Source organism: Dermochelys coriacea, chromosome 11, assembly GCF_009764565.3.
Source record: "Dermochelys coriacea isolate rDerCor1 chromosome 11, rDerCor1.pri.v4, whole genome shotgun sequence".
NCBI classification, from domain to species: Eukaryota; Metazoa; Chordata; order Testudines; family Dermochelyidae; genus Dermochelys; species Dermochelys coriacea.
Window position 1 is genome coordinate 28302123 of NC_050078.2, and position 18477 is coordinate 28320599.

Sequence of the window (18477 nt, forward strand, 5' to 3'; positions counted from 1 at the left end):
TGATCAACTCGGATGGAATTCTTTAGACTTGCAGAAATACCATATCTTATTTTTTACGTGCACTACAGTGGGAAAAAGGTGGATTGAGGCTAATCAAAAACCTAGTGCTACATTAAAAATTCAAAATAGTTCTAGTTTTTTAAAGGTTAAACACAGGTTTGGAAAATAGAGGGGTGGAAATGGTGGTTAGGAGTTCCTCAGAATTACATAACTCATAAAAAGTACAAAAGTACAGGATACAAGAAATAAGTAATAATCACTGAAAATTGGAAAGAGGATGGTCTTATTTTTATAAGTTGATTACAGGAAAGGAAAAGGGTGGAACTTTTATAAATGTTTAAAAGTTCATCTGAAATGGAGTGAAAGGTAGCAATTTTCTTTTAAAAAAATACCAAGCTAAAGTTTTCTTGATTGCGTTTGACTCTCTCCATCTCTGGAGTGACAGGTGTTGGGGTCCCAGTCCCCAAGCCCTCCTTGTACAACACCTGTGTGGCAACAAGGAAGCGTCAAAGAAAAAGAAGAAGCAAGTCAACAAATCTCTACTTAACATCATGTATATGTTAAGCATCAAGAATCCAATTTTTATATATCAATCCTGATCCCAAACTAGGAAAAGTTAGAGGGAAAATGAGCTAATATTGATGATTATGCAGTATTTGTGACCTCAGCTATGCACCCACAGTTCCCATCAATAAGAGACTCATGGGGAAATATGAAGGCACAAGTGGGCCAGATTCTGATTTAATTTACTTCATTGTAAATCTGGAGTGATTTCATTGATTTTAATGGATATCTCCAGATTTGTACCAGTTTAAATGAGATCAGAGTAGCTTGTGGTAAGTACATGTATCAAAAAGTGTAACTACATCGTATTCTCCTAAGTGGCATAAGAATCTGAAGTCAGGACAGAATTTCAAAACTATGGTGTTTGAGTTGGTATAAAATGAATTCAAACCTCCCCCCCATATAAACAGGGACACAAAAAAGTTAATAATAAAAAAGCATCATGATGTAAAACTCATGAATTGTGGATAGCAATTCAAATGGAATGTATTAGGACCAGAAGAATTTATCCTAGATGATTGTGAGAACTATAATAAATCTTCATTATGTATGTAATTCTCTTCCTCTCTGGAACAACAGCAATGCTGCCCCGGGTCTGTTTACAAAGACCTGCAGGATACAAGAAAAGCATCCAACATGGCAACAACAAAAGAAAGACATGTCATGTTCTATCTACATTCTATTGCTTTAAAGAAAGGTTAGGTTTTATTTTACATTTGCACTGCACTAACATGGTGATGCCAAAGGCTGTTAGAAACATCTACTGTGTTATTGAGGAAGAGGATGGGAATCCACTCTGAACATCACATGTTTTTCAGTGGGGGAAATATATAAGGAAATGTGGTAGGGTAAATATGGTTAAAATTTCACAGAAGGAACTATTTAAAACAACTACATTAGACTGGGATGGAAAATTAAAATGCCGTACTAGGATGGTGACAGGTTTAGTGGTTCAGTTAAAAAAAAAAAAGGGCCGTGATTCAAAGCGCTGTAAAGGGTTAAAGGAAGAAATTTAATAAGGAGGAGTTAACGGAGGAGTTAACGGGATTGTTGTTTTCTTTTGGAAATACCGAGCTAACGATCTCTTGATTGCGTTTGACTCTCTCCATCTCTGGAGTGACAGGTGTTGGGATCCCAGTCCCCAAGCCCTCCTTGTACAACACCTGTGAGGTACAAGAAAGTACTTAAACCAGGCAAGGTTATTAAGTCTGGCTACGTGATGAGCAGTGTTTAGTAATAGTATTGACTATTCCACACTTCTAGAGGTGAATACTAAAGGCAGGTGCATGGTGGTTGATTATTCCATAAATACTCAGGCTGGTGAGTTAAACTTAAACAAACAGGCAGAGGGAAAATGCCATGTTAATTTCACTGCTGACCTCCAGGTATTTTTTTGTTTTGTTTTTAATGCATATAAAATTGTAAATCACTCAAAAGGTTAAAAACACAACGGGAATGGCAGGAGATGAGTTAAATATTTCATGTTGGTAGTTTTCTTCTAAATCATTGAAGAAACAAAGAATGGTTGTTAGGATGTTATTGTGAAAGGATGAGTTGTTTTATTTATTTGAGAAATACCGTGCTAATATGTTCTTGATTGCGTCTGACTCTCTCTATCTCTGGAGTCATAGGTGTTGGGATTCCTGTCCCAAGGTCCTCTTTGTACAACACCTGCAGAAAGAACATAAGCATCCAGAGAGGTGATGAGAAGACTGCTCACTTTTCACAGAAACTAACCGAACCTGGATATGTAATTTGTTTGGGTTACAAGTAAATATGTGCACATTTTATTTTGGCTGCAGCTCTGTGTTTTTAAGGCCCTGGTTCAACAAAGTAGTTGGACAGGCATCTAATTTTAAGTACATGAACTTACTGAAGTCAGTGGGATTGCCCACTTAAACTTACACACATGCTTAAATACATAGCTGATTTGGGGTCTAAAACTGTTGCAGTTCTTTAAAAAAAAACACATTGATTTGGTTTTGAAAATTCCCATGTGCTACTTTTCCTGTAATTAACATTTTCAGAGAGAGAGAGATTTTATATTATAGTGTCAACATATAGCTAAAATTCTCAGAGGTTTGTGTAGTACATTTTGAAAGCACTGTATAGAGACTTAGCAATGTGGCGCCACTTCACATGAAGTGCCCTTTCAAGATTTACCCTATCTCTGTGTCTTAACTATTAATAATACACTAATCCCTCCAGTTTGTTTTAGTTTTCTGATGAGAAAGTGCATCTGAATTTCAGCTCTCATACAGTTAGATTCATCTTCATTTGTAATTATTTCACCAAATAATTGCTTGCATTTTCATGAAAGGAAATTGCATATAAAATGCCTCAGTCCAAAGTCTGATCATAAGAACCAGAACTACGATTATGTTCGAGATGTAACTCGTAAATCACTAAAATAGATGTACATACTGCATTATATGCCTTCAGTATGCCACCAAAACCAGAAAATGGTTAGAATATATGGTAAATAAAGCATTCAAAGCAAGAGATGAGGTAAATCCAAGGTTAGCAAACACCAGTGTAGTGTGAAAATATAACCAGATTTTGCAAAACTGAACTGTAAAAAACAATTAGTATCAAAAGCAGAACAGAGGGAAATGGTGGGACAGGGGACAGGAAAGGGAAAGTTATTACTTAAAGGTTACTTATACTCACTTATAAGGACTTTTCCATCACTCAAGATAACTCTTTTGTAGTGAATAACTGAGGTATCAATAAGCAAAGGACCACATCTGCTCATGAGTCTACATGCAATGCTCTCACTGAAGTTAAGAGGAATGTCACCTAAAAATCAGTAGCTCTTTAACAACAGACTAACAAAGAAGGCCAAGATGCTGTTTATTACCCTCTGATCCCAGAGAGTTAACAAAAGAAACTACAGCATTTGCTCAAGAAACTCCCTGAAAAAGCACAAGAACAAATCTGCACAGACACACCCCTTGAACCCTGACCTGGGGTATTCTATCTGCTACCCAAGATCCATAAACGTGGAAATCCTGGACGTCCCATCATCTCAGAGATTGGCACCCTGACAGCAGAATTGTCTGGCTATGTAGACTCCCTCCTCAGGCCCTACGTTACCAGCACTCCCAGCTATCTTCGAGACACCACTGACTTCCTGAGGAAACTACAGTCCATTGGTGATCTTCCTAAAAACACCATCCTAGCCACTATGGATGTCGAAGCCCTCTACACCAACATTCCACATAAAGATGGGCTACAAGCCGTCAGGAACAGTATCCCCGATACTGTCACGGCTAACCTGGTGGCTGAACTTTGTGACTTTGTCCTCACCGATAACTATTTCACATTTGGGGACAATGTATACCTTCAAATCAGCGGCACTGCGATGGGTACCCGCATGGCCCCACAGTATGCCAACATTTTTATGGCTGACTTAGAACAACGCTTCCTCAACTCTCGTCTCCTAATGCCCCTACTCTACTTGCGCTACATTGATGACATCTTCATCATCTGGACCCATGGGAAAGAAGCCCTTGAGGAATTCCACCATGATTTCAACAATTTCCATCCCACCATCAACCTCAGCCTGGACCAGTCCACACAAGAGATCCACTTCCTGGACACTACGGTGCTAATAAGCGATGGTCACATAAACACCACCCTATATCGGAAACCTACTGACCGCTATTCCTACCTACATGCCTCTAGCTTTCATCCAGATCATACCACACGATCCATTGTCTACAGCCAAGCTCTACGATATAACCGCATTTGCTCCAACCCCTCAGACAGAGACAAACAGCTACAAGATCTCTATCATGCATTCCTACAACTACAATACCCATCTGCTGAAGTGAAGAAACAGATTGACAGAGCCAGAAGAGTACTCAGAAGTCACCTACTACAGGACAGGCCCAACAAAGAAAAGAACAGAACGCCACTAGCCATCACCTTCAGCGCCCAACTAAAACCTCTCCAACGCATCATCAAGGATCTACAACCTATCCTGAAGGACGACCCATCACTCTCATAGATCTTGGGAGACAGGCAGTCCTTGCTTACAGACAGCCCCCCAATCTGAAGCAAATACTCACCAGCAACCACACACCACACAACAGAACCACTAACCCAGGAACCTATCCTTGCAACAAAGCCCGTTGCCAACTCTGTCCACATATCTATTCAGGGGACACCATCATAGGGCCTAATCACATCAGCCACACTATCAGAGGCTCGTTCACCTGCACATCTACCAATGTGATATATGCCATCATGTGCCAGCAATGCCCCTCTGCTATGTACATTGGTCAAACTGGACAGTCTCTATGTAAAAGAATGAATGGACACAAATCAGACGTCAAGAATTATAACATTCAAAAACCAGTTGGAGAACACTTCAATCTCTCTGGTCACTTGATTACAGACCTAAGAGTGGCTATCCTTCAACAAAAAAGCTTCAAAACCAGACTGCAGCGAGAGACTGCTGAATTGGAATTAATTTGCAAACTGGATACAATTAACTTAGGCTTGAATAGAGACTGGGAATGGATGAGTCATTACACAAAGTAAAACTATTTCCCCATGTTATTTCTCCCCCCCCCCCCCCCACCCCCCACTGTTCCTCAGATATTCTTGTTAACTGCTGGAAATCGCCTACCTTGCTTGTCACCATGAAAGGTTTTCCTCCTTCCCCCCCCCCCCCGCTGCTGGTGATGGCTTATCTTAAGTGATCACTCTCCTTACAGTGTGTATGATAAACCCATTGTTTCATGTTCTCTGTGTGTGTATATCAATCTCCCCTCTGTTTTTTCCACCAAATGCATCCGATGAAGTGAGCTGTAGCTCACGAAAGCTTATGCTCAAATAAATTTGTTAGTCTCTAAGGTGCCACAAGTACTCCTTTTCTTTTTGCGAATACAGACTAACACGGCTGCTACTCTGAAACCTACTCAGAACTGTAACTGGATTTTGTGACAATTAATATGGCTCCAGATACTTTTAGTGAGATTTCCCTCCAACCATTCACAACACTGCAGAATTGTTTAAGAAACTACGTGACCATTTTTTTTGTTCTTAACCACCTATTTAGAATTAAATCAGCGAAGTGGCTGAGTTTCTCAAGCTCCAAGCTTGAGTAGTGAAGAAAATTGGATTCTAGTGCCCTGCTGTTGCTTATCATAAAGATTGAGAGATACATTCTCCTTTCAACAGGCAACAGCCATTAATGCTAAAGGAGGTTAAAGCTTGAGCTCTGCAAAGGGCATACCTCCCTGAAAGTCCTAGTTGGAAATGACAGCATTTATTAGAAAGGAAAGGAGGACTATTTAGTAATGCAAGCATAGTGTTATGACTGTGCAGGTCACACAGATGAGTGCAGAAAATATCAGCCACTACCGAGCTGATGTGCTTCTGTGTCTCCTTCACACGTTTCACTTCTGGAAGATCAGAAATTGGAATTCCTTTTCCAATACTTTCCTTATATTTAATCTGCAAAGTCACATACATTCAAAAAACAAAAATATTTAAAGCTCATTAAACATATGCATATGGTACCCAATTACGTGATAGAACAAAGAACCAGATCATTTAGAACTTACTGAAACTTAAAGCATTACATATACCACTGTGGAAGGACAGCAGATACATTTTCAAAATGTATTTGAATAGTTTCAAGATAAACAAGATATTATGTATGATATTAATCACTTATAGCTTCACTGATGATAATCAAGAGACTTGAGGCTGAAAATAATTGTTATATGCGTTATACTATAAATTAGAGAAAAGGCTAGGACATGCAGTGGGTTCAGACATGCATCCTTCACCTCTGGGGACCTGTTTTTGCCATAAATGAGATGAGCGTGGTCATCTTTAAACAAGTGTATTCAATAAAGTTCAGTTGTCCATAAAGAAATCTTATCTTCCCTTCATAGGGAGCCATCTCCTTCTGAGACCCAGATTTCAATAAATTGTAATGGAATAGATAGGAGCAGAGGGTTTCTCTAGGGCACAGATGATGAATCTTTTGGCTCTCAAGTCTTTAAAAGAGCCAGAGTTGCCATGGCATCAGAAACCAATCAATCAATAATTGAACCCAGAGTAAAGAGGCAGACAATCTTAGCTTCTTAAAGTAAAATGTTCAAGCCTGAGCTCAAGATTTGGGCATCCAACTTGAGACACCTTCAAGAGGGCATGGTATTGAGATGTATAACTTAGGCACCAAAAAAATGAAGGCAGTCAAAATTGCTAGTCACTTGAAAATCTTAGCCTACGTGCCTAAAGTTAGGCACCTAAATCCATATTTAATTACCAAAACAGAATTAGGCTGATATTCCAAAGATTTTGAGAACCTGCAGATCCCATTCATTTCAATAGGACCAAAGATGTCTCTGCACTTTTGACCAATACAGCAATCCAGTTTAAAAGCAGGTCTGTGCTTTTAAAGCATTCCCGTCCTTTTCACAGTAACGCTGTAAGCAGAGGGAATCTCAGCTACAGTTTAAGCTACCATTAATAGCTCAGTTTCATAATACTGTGGACTGAAACTGATTTTTAACATAAATGTAAATACACTGAACAGACCTGTAACCTTGCTACTTGCTTTCTATATGAATGTAGGTGTTCAAGTTTTGGATTTATGAAACATATCCTATCCAACATGGGTGAGGCTACATACAAGAGTCAATTTAAAAAAATTAGTTTTATCTCCTTTTTTTACAAGATGCAAAATAAAAGACATCCCTCAAGAACAAATTTCTCCCGCCATCATCAAGCAAACATTTGAATAAAAAGGCAAGCTTTAGTATCCCTTGCCCTAATATGACATCAGCATTCAAAGCATAAACTATATGTAGGCTAAATACTTAAAATTGCATTTGCCAACATGCATAAATAAATCCTTATTCATACTTTAGAATATTAAAACTTTTATGTAAAGTAAACTTGATATAAAAATGTGTTAAATTACATGTTTGGGGAGAGATTATAATTAGAATGAGTGCTTCCATGTTTTAGAAAAGGATTATAATTAGCATATTGTTAATCATTAGAAAGATTTTCCTAGTAAGAGCTATTACAAATACTGAAGAAAATAAAACTTTTTAAAGCTTGTTAGGAAACTATTTTTTGACAAATGGTAATAGGCAAAGGCTCTAAAATAACCCTTAATTTCATAAGTAATTCCAAAACTGCTGTTAGTACCGGATAAGGAAACGAGTGCGAAAGAGGAAATTATTTGAGTTGTATTAGCACAGGTAGAGTGTTAGAAATCCATTGTTTTTTACCGTGCTAATTGCGTCCTGGGTTCGTTTAATTCTCTGCATCTCAGGTGTCTTTTCAATAGCTGTTCCTGTTCCAATATCTTCTTTATATAAAATCTTAATATTCAGAAACAAGACAACAAAGTTAAGCACAGAAAACATAATATTGTCCCTCCTAGAGAGTGACTACAAAACATCTGAAAGTGGGTGGGCCAAACTAATATACAAAGGCACAGGCTCATAGCCAATTCTGAGCTCTGTGTGTAACTGATGCAAAATAAGGTCAGTAAAGTTTACTTTGCCTACCTTGAAGAGTCTCTCCTACTACAAGCAGTGACCCTTGTGGAAACAAAGGGTTTGGATCATTTTTATTTGCAGTACCACATTTTATGGACAATAGTATTCCATTTTGCAGCATTTATTTTATGACTGAAATGTATCACTCTCCAGAGTTTGTACAGACTTCTGTTGTTAAAGGTGCAATGTGACCAATGTGAACATGACACAAGCAAAATACTTAACTCCTTAAGATAAATCATGTGAAATGTGAAACAAATCAGGACAGACATAGAATTTACTGTTAAAAGATGACATTTGCATCACATCAAGATTGTTGTATTACAAGCTTACAGCACGAGATGGCCATTGGCCATATGACAAAATAAGGGTGAACGCTAATAATACTGCACATAGGATGGCTTAACTGTCAAAACAGAAAGTGAGTGAGAAGTTTGGGCAAGCAGCAACAGATATGACAGGTAGTAAAAGTCAGCTAACTATAATAAGTGTAAAATTAGTATGAAACACTAAAGACATGATGCTGCAAATTCTCACGCACATGTTTGATTTGAAGTATAAGTAGCCCCACTGAAGTTAGTAAGGCTACACATGGACATAAGTGTATACAAGAAAAGTTCTAAAAAGTGTTTTTAAAATATTAAAATGGAGCTATTTGAGTTAGCATTGAACATGTGTAAAATAAATATACCGAGCTGAAATTCTTTTGGTTTTCTTTAACACGCAGTATTTCTGGTGTATCTTGTACCACTATAACTTTTCCTTTACTGTTCTTTGAATCCCACTGGTAGTGAAGCTATTAAAAAAAAGGAAAAGAAAAATGTGGTTAGGATATCAACTCTAGACCGTTACAGTTTACTCTTATCTTCTATCTTTAACAAAGAAAGACAAAAGATTTGTCAAGGATATATTCTGAGGAGACTTTTAAACGTCATCACATGTGGTGGGATTTTTTACAATCCATGAATGTAAAATATACTCTCCCAGGTTGCAGCTAATCAGAATAAAAATAGTAATAGAGTCTTAAAATCAAAAAAAAAAATTCTAGAAAGGTGACTACTGCGAGCTAGGGAAAAAAATCACACCATTGAAAAATAATGCCATCCACCAGGCTCAATAGGTGGGAAACTTAATAATAACAGAAGTGAGGTGGACAGCCCCAAGAAACAGGAGGGTGTGAATGCTAGAGAAACACAGGGATGATCCATTTTACTCGGGAGAGGGGTTCTCTTCCTTCTATTGGCCAAACAGAGGCAGCTGGGAGTTGATTGTTTTGCTCCCCCCCATTCTTTTAAATTTAAATTTTTCCCCATGTCTCTTTGGTCATGGTTCTCGGACCAATCTGCACACAGCTGTGGCCCATGTGACAGCCTCAGGGTCATAGGGATAGTATAGCTATATATTGTGGATGCAGTCCACATAACACATGGAGAGCTGCATATGTGGTCACAATGGTAACTAGGTTGAGAACCACTGATGTATGGCTACACTGTAGCTGGGAGTGAACGCCCCAGCCCAGGTAGAGAGACTCAGGCTAGCAGGACTCAAGCTACTGTGCTAAAAACAGTAGTGTGATCATTATGGCTCTGGCAGAGACTTCGCCTAGCCATCCAAGTTCAGACCCAGAGTGTTGGATGGCCTTATGAGCCTAAGCTGCTGCCCGAACAGCATCCATACTGCTATTTTTAGCACACTAGATCAAGCCCTGTTAGCACAAGACTTGCTCCCAGCTGCAGTGTAGACACACTCTGGGACCCTCTTGCTCCATTTAAGCAGCTCCACCTTCCTTCCTTGTATTTTGTAGCATAGGAACTGTGTTTTTTAGGAGGCTGTGGGCAGGGCCGTCCTTAGGATTAATGGGGCCCCTGTGCCCGAGGCAGCCCCTGCTTGCATGTGTATTTTAGATAAGGGTGGTCTTTTGAAGGATTTATTTAAAAAATTATATGTCTGAAGATCCAAGCATTTAAGGCTAAAGATGAATACTCAGATTGTGCATCTAAAATCTATGCAAGGATTGTTTTAGAGATGTGATTTTATAATCTTCAGCAACACACTAATGAAATATTTTTAAAGCAAATTTTAAACTAAGGTCCTGTAGACTAACATGTTCTGAGTAAATATCACAGTAATGCACAACTGTTTTTGTCAGTAAATTCAGGGGCCTTGTCTACACTGCCACGTTAAAGTGCTGCCGCAGCAGCACTTCAACGGTGGTCGTGAAGACGTACCCTGACAGTATATACCTGGGGATTGGCAAATGCTTCGTTACCACTTGAATGGCTCTTTAACAGTTTCAATGTGCTAACAGGTCTAGCAGGCTGGAAGGCCTTTTCACTTTTAAGTACTTCCGGAGGAAGACTCACGAGGCTGCAGCAGCCAGCTATGGTGGGAACCTGCAGGAAGGGTCAGAACAGGGATAGGAAGAGGCGGGGGATGGACAATAAGACCCAGAGGTGCCACAAATTTTCAGGTTCCCTACACAGCCATGTATGCCTAAGGACAGCCCTGGCTGTGGGTCTAACCAATCCTCCAGTTTGGGGGTCAGGAAGGAACTTTTCCTACTCGAGCTGACTTGGCAGAAGTCTGGTGGGGGAGGTTGTTTTTACCTTCCTCACATCATCATGGAGGCACAGTTGTGTTAAACAGAGCATGATTTAGAGAAATAGTATTAGTAACCTGCATGGCTATTTAGTTTTAACGATAGTAGACACTTGCTGGAAGCGTAGTGACAAAGATTAAAAGAGCCAGTTCCTGGAGCTAAGAGAGATCCGGTCGATCTCTGTGCACTGGGGAGAAGAGGATGCCTGAAGTCTTCACAGACTAAAGTCACTCCTCTGGTACCCTCTGACCCCAGCACAAAGAAGTGAGGGGCTTGAGAACAGCAAGTTGAATCCTGCAAGTAAGCAGAGGACTGCCTACCTTGAGTCATAGGTTATATGGTGGGGGCTCTGTAACCCCACACTGGACCCACTTAAATGCCTGGTACATGAGAGTTGCGGGAAGATGAGGCAAATAGCGTTGCCCAATCCCCCCAAGTTATGGCAATAGTTGTGGCCTGTGCTTTTACCCTATACTATACAGATTCTGTGGGGGAGACCAGTGTCTCAAATTGGGGGTCCTGACCCAAAAGGGAGTTGTGTGGGGGGGGATAATAAGGTTATTTTAGGGGAGTCACAGTATTGCCACCCTTACTTCTGCACTGCCTTCAGAGCTGGGCGGCCAGAGACTGGCGGCTGTTGGCTGGGCGCCCAGCTCTGAAGGCAGCGCCCTGCCAGCACCAGCACTGAAGTAAGGGTAGCAGTACCGCAACCCCCGCCCAATAACCTTTCTACCCCCCGCCTCCCTCACAACTCCTTTTTGGGTCAGGACCCCTACAAATACAACACTGTGAAATTTTAGATTGTAAATTTCAAGATTTCAGCGATTTAAATTTTTAAAATCCTATGACTGTGAAATTGACCAAAATGGACTGTGAATTTGGTAGGGCCATAAGGATAAGGGTCTTAAAACAGGAACAAACTAATTAGATGGGAAATGGACGTTCTCTGTTGTGTGACAATAAACAATGGCTTAGTACTTGTACATACAGTGCTAAAGTTCTTTTGGTTCTCACGGACTCTCAGCATTTCTGGTGTGTCTACAACGGCCAGGTAGTGTGACATGGTCCTTCCTGCATCTTCCTTATATTTTTTCTGTTAAATCAATGTTTAAAAAAAGATAGTTTTCTGTTAAAGATAATAAAAAAACAGTATAGCATTATTTATTGCTGATTAATGCAAGTTTAAACAGTAGCGAGCAATGCAGTGGCCGATACAGACACATAAAATAATCTTTATGCAGGATTTTTTTTTTAAATGTTGACGGACGTTAATGTTGGTCAGAGATGCTAGTCTGACAGCTCTTTGGTAGCATATGTCCAGCGTTCTCTCCTGAATTTTGTTACAGCCAGTTAGTTTAATTCACTTTAAGACAAAATCTGCTTTTGAATTAGCTTCTGTTAATGATCAAGTAAGGGAGAGACTCACTGAGAATGAACAACAACCATGACTCTTTACATCTCATTACCTGGCTTGAAAGGTTCTTGACCTGCTGAGCATGAATGATCTCTGGAGTATCAATAACAGAGGTGTAACTGGCTTTATCCATTTCTGCCAAATGCTTGTATTTAATCTGTTGGAAAACATTTAAGTTAGGGACCCTCAATCATATCTATGATCACTGTCTTCTCTCGTCTACTCAGAAAATACTCTTCATAAGGTTTCTTTTTAAAAAGTCATCAGGTTTTATGTCTGTGCTATTCACACTGACCTGACTGGCAATGTCAGTGGCATTCTTTGCCCTCATATAATCTGGTGTTTCCAAAGCCAGGTCTGTCAGACCTCTTCCTTTGATTTCGAGCTCCAGTGCTTTCTTGTACTCTTTCTATGAGTGAAGATAATAATTTGAAATATATATATATATATATGTGGAATCGGATGGCTCTGGCAACTTTAACTAGAGTCTCATTACAATAGCTCTATCATCTAGAAATGGCATATGACAATTATACACACAAAATCACAACATTAAATTCAAATATATTAACTCATGACAGTTTAATTTTCAATAAAAATTATGTAAATGCTCAGAACAGACAACACAAATATGGCAGTAAATGGACAAATGTCATGAGCCAGGTTTATTTCAAGGTTCTGCTGACGGTGGCATCATAAACCTTGGAGCAAAGTCTTAGGGCAGAAATTCCCCTAGGGACCAGGTGGTGGAAGTACGAAGCAGTGAACAGCCACTTGTGCTGGGAGATGGGCAATGAGACACTAGTGCTGTCTGAAAAATGTACAATAGCAGCTTTAGAACCTCTAGAATTAATGCTTCCCCCCGATGGTAACTTTGTGAAGCACAGTAGCAAAAACACTAGGCTGAATCTTCCCTGTGGTTCAAAGGATTTATTTGGTGCAAGTCAGTGTAATTTACACCAGAAACTTTGCTACATTTGGCCCATTATCAGTTGTAGTATAAATTATGGTAATAAAATAAACTTGAACTGCACAAATTTGCTACAGCATCAATACAAATATATTACAAATTCAAATATCCCCTTTGCCAGTTATCAGGTACATTTAATTTGAAGTATTGCATTGACATACCATAATAATAATAATTTGCATTTGGAAGTCCTTGTATCCAGTGGTGGTGAAGCCCTTAGAAACATGAGTTAACTTAGCTACTCCTGTGAGAAAGATTACTGTGAAATACCTCTATTACAGATATGCAGTATATTTAAAGTGATCTGCACAAGGTCATACATAGTCAGTTGCAGAGTCATGAATAGTGCTCAACAAGTGCTAGCTCCCATTCTGCAGCTCACTGGAACACTCTTCCCTTCCCCAAAGGCCATGTCTAGCAATATTTATCATTCTTTGTTAATGTCACCTTGTGCATTAATGCTGTGGAATGGTTCTAGTTCCAGTCAGGCCTTATTCCAGCTAGTAAATTGACTTACCTCATTTAGGATATGAGTTGCATTCTTTGCTCTTAACATGTCTGGAGTCTCCTCTAAGAGTGTCATACCTTTACCTTTGACACCTTCCTCTAGATCTCTCCTGTATTCTTTCTATAGGAAGGAAAAAAGAAGGGGAAACTGCAGAAATAGTTATCGTTCCACTACTCTGATGTAAAGAAAAAATTAGACCGAACAGGGTTTTTTGTTTGTTTGTTTTGTTTTGTTTTAAGTAACAAAGAATATTGTTGGGAGTTATATACTCTCTAAAGACAGAGATCAGAACTCATTCTAAACTCTTATGGATGCACACACAGAGGAACAATTATGTTGATGTAAAGGGACACAAACAGGACTATGGTTAACAATTAGTGGAATTAACATATGCAACAAATTACATCATGGTACAAAGACATCTGAAAACATACTTAACATACATGGTAAGCAATGAGGTGAGGTTAATTAGTGAATACTGGTGGAATACTGGTGAGGTTAATTAGTTTAATTAATTGGCTCAATAGAGGAAGTAAATGCAGAGTAGCAGCTACCTCGCTTGCTATTTTGGTTGCGTATTTGACATGTAAGAAAGATGGTGTAATCTCCAGGCCAGCAAGGTTTCTGCCTTTAATGGACTCTTCATAGTCTTTCTTATATTCTTTCTAATATGAGTAGGAAGAAGGGAAAAAAAGCAAATAAAGCAAATATTAATTACTTTTTTCATATTGCTTCAAAATAAATGCACCAGGACAAAAGAGCAACTTCTAATTATCTCCTTTGATTTCACAGTGTCACCATCTCCAGGAAGGTAACTGTGGGGATAGCCTTGCTCCCATTGAAGTCTATGAAACAGCTCTCATTGGCTTCAATGGAAGCTGGAGCTGACCCTATATCAGAAGTGTTTCTAATTTTCTGTGTCTGGCAAGAAGTTCAAACAATCCATGGAAGCACCCAAACAGCATGACTGACCACCTTATACAAGTGTGTTTCAACATATATAAGTTTCTCAACGTGACAAAACAAGATCAAAACTTAAACCTGATAAGAAATTACTGCTTGAAAGGATAGAATGACAGGCCAATGAAAAATACTGTGACATCAGAGACAAACAGCAATTAAACGGAATTGCTGAAAAATATAGGTCTCCAATAAAAATGATATTCTTAGCACTTACACTTACAGTTTGAAAAGTCTTCCCATAGACTGTGATAACTCCTGAAATACATTATGCTGCAAAACCTTCAGTGAAATGGTAATCTCACACTCTATTTCTCCCATAGACTTAAAGCTATTGGTCAAGTATAGGCTACTTTATTACAGTTTATTGATGTAGACAGAGTGTCAAAGGTACATCCTTTATAGTTACACACTGAAATCCCTTGAATTAACAAAGTATGGTTCCATTGGTAATGCAGGTATAATGGAACTTACATTACAATGTAACTATAGTTTACAGGGCACATCACCACTCAAGGTCTACCCCGAACCATTTTCAGTTCACTGTGAAAACATAACAATGAAACAGCACTATACAGAGGTTTCCTAAATCTAACTCTACTGAGTTCGCTGATGAAGCATCTTACCTCACTCTGCATGTGCTGAGATTCCTTGGCAGTGATATATGTTGGAGTTTCAAAGTCCAGCATGGCTTTTCCTTTTTCCTTTTCATACCTCTCCTTGTATTTCACCTGACAACAGGAGACCCAAGTTACCCTCCAAATTACCAGAGAAGTAGCTGCTATACCAGCTCATGGACCTATAGGTGTCTGTTTCGTTCAGTCAACAGACTTCCATTAGAAAATGAACTGCAGTCTCTGGCGCTCTCACTGAAATGCACAGGGCTCCTATCCGCTGCCATCTCAGGTTAAAGACATGGAAGGGACAGACTTGCTATTGTGTCAAAAATATATATATAGTGAGTGTTCATATAGGAATAAATGAGAAAATGTTTCTAACTGACTTCTGTGTACAGCAGGTTGGCACAGGGCTCATTCCATATCAGAGAGCCCTCTAGGGGTAATTGTAGCGACTGTTTGACATTGAAAGTAAATGGATGAATGAGAAACACTTGACCAACTTACTTGACTTTGTAGTTCTGTAGCCTCCTTTAGATGAAGCTGTTCAAGGTTATCTGGCACCACAAGGTAGTGACCCTTACTCTTCTCATATTGCTTCTTGTACTGGTACTGAAGGGAAGGCATCAAGTACCACCTCAATAAAAACCTGATCAGGTCTACTTCTTAGGCCCGACTAATGCAAACACTTCAATAGCACATCAAATAGCAATTCGAAATCCAACAACATGAGGGAGGTGGGGGGAAAGCAACCCCCAAATAGATTTATTTCTAAAGATTTGGGATGGACATTTGTCCTTTCTGATAATCTCAAAATGGACCAAGATTTTATTTTACACCAGGAAAAGAAAAGAAATAGGGTTATGTCATGTAATAATGACTGATCTTTTATATCATTCTGAAGTGCTATATTAGACATAGCCATCATTCTGTGATACTACAGCAGGGTGATAGTAAACACAAAAATCCCATTCAAAACAGTAAAAAAGAAAGTCACAAATAATAATAAATAGGAAAGAATTGCAAAAAAAGGAGAAAATGGAAAAGAAACCTGGTATTTGTTAGTGAGATATGATCAGATGAAAATGTAAAAAATTATTACAGTTAAAAAATGGTTAGAGGTTTTAAAATAGTAGCCGTTCTACATATATAGATTTCAGTGTCCAAAGGCTGGATGTATTAATGTTGCTAGTTGGGTAGGTAATAATCATTAGGTAGGAGAGGAAGAGATCACTACCAGGTGATGTCCTCAGAACAGTAAAGGAGGGAGCTGTTATAGAAATTGTTAGCAGAGGTCAATACAGAATGGGAATGGAAAATCAAATAGATCTGAGGTTAGTTAATGAGCTTACAGCACTGGAGAGTTGACTTGTACTCAGGACATGGTTCATTATCAACGATTCTGACATGTCTGTCACAGGCTTGTGAAGTTTCTTTAGATCTGCCTTATATTTAACCTACAGGAATGAAATATCAAACAAAATCAGGAAAGAAGACTGCAAATCAAGCTTTTAATATATAATGTATTAGTAACACAAAGTAGGACTCTGCTAGTCAAAGCCAAAATTTTAACTCCCCCCCCCCCCGCACCGGAAAATGCAAAAGATTGTAATGAGTAGGCATACCTCACTAGCGATGTTGTGAGCATCTTTCAAGGTCTTGTAGATCTTGGCCTCCTTCAAGTCATACTTCGGCCTCTTACCCTTCTCCTTGTCAAATTTCGCTTTGTACTTCAACTAATTGAAAACAACAAAGCATTTCAATTATTCCTGAACATTTGCCTGTCTTGTACCAGAGATTGAAGAAGCCCACATTCACAAAGAGTCTGATGGCGAACAGAGGATCAAAAAATGCAATAATTTTAAGACATCCATTGGAATAAAAGATCTTTTAGAGATCACCTGACATGGGAAAGAAAATGCACATTCTGTTTTTACACGACACCATTCATATCTTTCATTCAATGCACAGATTTTAGCTCCTCACATGCAGATAAGGCTGGTAAATTGAAAAAGACTTTTTTTTTAAAGTTGACAAAAAATAGCTAAATAAGATAGGCCAACGTTTATGTCAGTGGAAGTTGTGCAGGCATGTATGACTGCAGAATCCGACCCAAAGGTACCAACTGGCAATTGTACAAAGGGTGGTTAGAGAAGCTTAATATGTGCATCTTAGAGAAGAGGGAGATATGAAAACTACCTAAATACTCAAAAGGTAGTAGCATAAATGAGGCAGCAGAAATATTTTCAGGTGAATAATGAAGATACTACAATTTATCTTAACCAAAAAGAGGTGATACATACAAAAAGAGAGAGTGGTCACATCTTCAGAAAAGGTAAATTTAAACTAATCATTAGGAACTGGGGTGCACAACAGGCTAAGCAAGATCCGTAGACCCACTCTGAATTAAGGTGGAGGTTCAGGTTAAACCATATCCATGAACATCAGTGAAAGTCCATGAAAGTTCAGCAGACATAGGGTGAAATCCTGGCCCTGTTGAAATCAATGGGAATTTTGCCACTGACTTTAATGGGACCAAGGTTTCACCCATGGTGATCTGCTCTCTCTCACTGGCTCTAGGTTTAGATGCAGGTGACTATTTCCTGTGGACCTACAGGGGATGACCATTGTTCACAATGTCTACAAATAAGCAGGACAGGGATCCTTGCACTCCAATTAGGGTCACATTTTGAACAGGAAAGTCATTTTGATAAGAAGATTTTGCCATCGGGGGGGTTGCTGAGGTACTTTCAGCAGAGATCTTAAAGCGTACATGAGATCTTGCAACTAGGACCAAATTCTGATCCCACTGAAGTTGAAACTTCAGCTAGTTGGCTCTCAAGAGTTTAGGGTCACATTCTAGCTTTTACAACCAGAGCCCACATTGTAGGTATGGGTGGGTGTGAGTCTATGGGTGTGTGGTCATTCAAACTGAGCTTCAGCCACCAGAGATATTCTATGTGCTGCCTCTTGCTGATCCACAGGTGGGTGTGGAAAGGGGGTGAGGCAATGACACCTCCTTTCTCTCACCCACAGTGGGAGGGTAAGAGACTGTGGTGGTGAGGAAGGGACAGGAGGCCCTTTCCAGCACTAGCCATCAATAATTCTCCAGTAAAAACAAATCCACAAGTGCTATTTATACAAATAATCAAATGAAACAAGTCATCTACAGAAGAGCTGACAGACATAACTGATGAAAGGAACGGATCAGGCTGGGAATGATACCGATGCTTTAAACACATTTACAGAAATAGTAGCATACAGTTCCATATTAGTAAACACAAAAGATGCTTCAATGCACAGATAAATC

The 18477-nt window shown here is 39.2% G+C and overlaps 1 protein-coding gene across 1 annotated transcript in view; it reads right to left on the reverse strand.

The window, feature by feature from the left end:
* NEB (nebulin) overlaps window positions 1-18477 on the reverse strand; it is a 200323-nt gene that overhangs the window by 16741 nt on the left and 165105 nt on the right. Inside the window, exons 136-150 of the mRNA XM_038422666.2 lie at window positions 16793-16903; window positions 16520-16624; window positions 15675-15779; window positions 15177-15281; window positions 14145-14255; window positions 13600-13710; window positions 12408-12521; window positions 12165-12269; window positions 11687-11791; window positions 8791-8895; window positions 7827-7919; window positions 5938-6030; window positions 2143-2235; window positions 1635-1727; window positions 393-485 (exon numbers count right to left, since the gene is read on the reverse strand). Of these exons, the coding sequence (XP_038278594.2) occupies window positions 393-485; window positions 1635-1727; window positions 2143-2235; window positions 5938-6030; window positions 7827-7919; window positions 8791-8895; window positions 11687-11791; window positions 12165-12269; window positions 12408-12521; window positions 13600-13710; window positions 14145-14255; window positions 15177-15281; window positions 15675-15779; window positions 16520-16624; window positions 16793-16903 (1542 nt within the window). The remainder of the gene's footprint in view (window positions 1-392; window positions 486-1634; window positions 1728-2142; window positions 2236-5937; window positions 6031-7826; window positions 7920-8790; window positions 8896-11686; window positions 11792-12164; window positions 12270-12407; window positions 12522-13599; window positions 13711-14144; window positions 14256-15176; window positions 15282-15674; window positions 15780-16519; window positions 16625-16792; window positions 16904-18477) is intronic.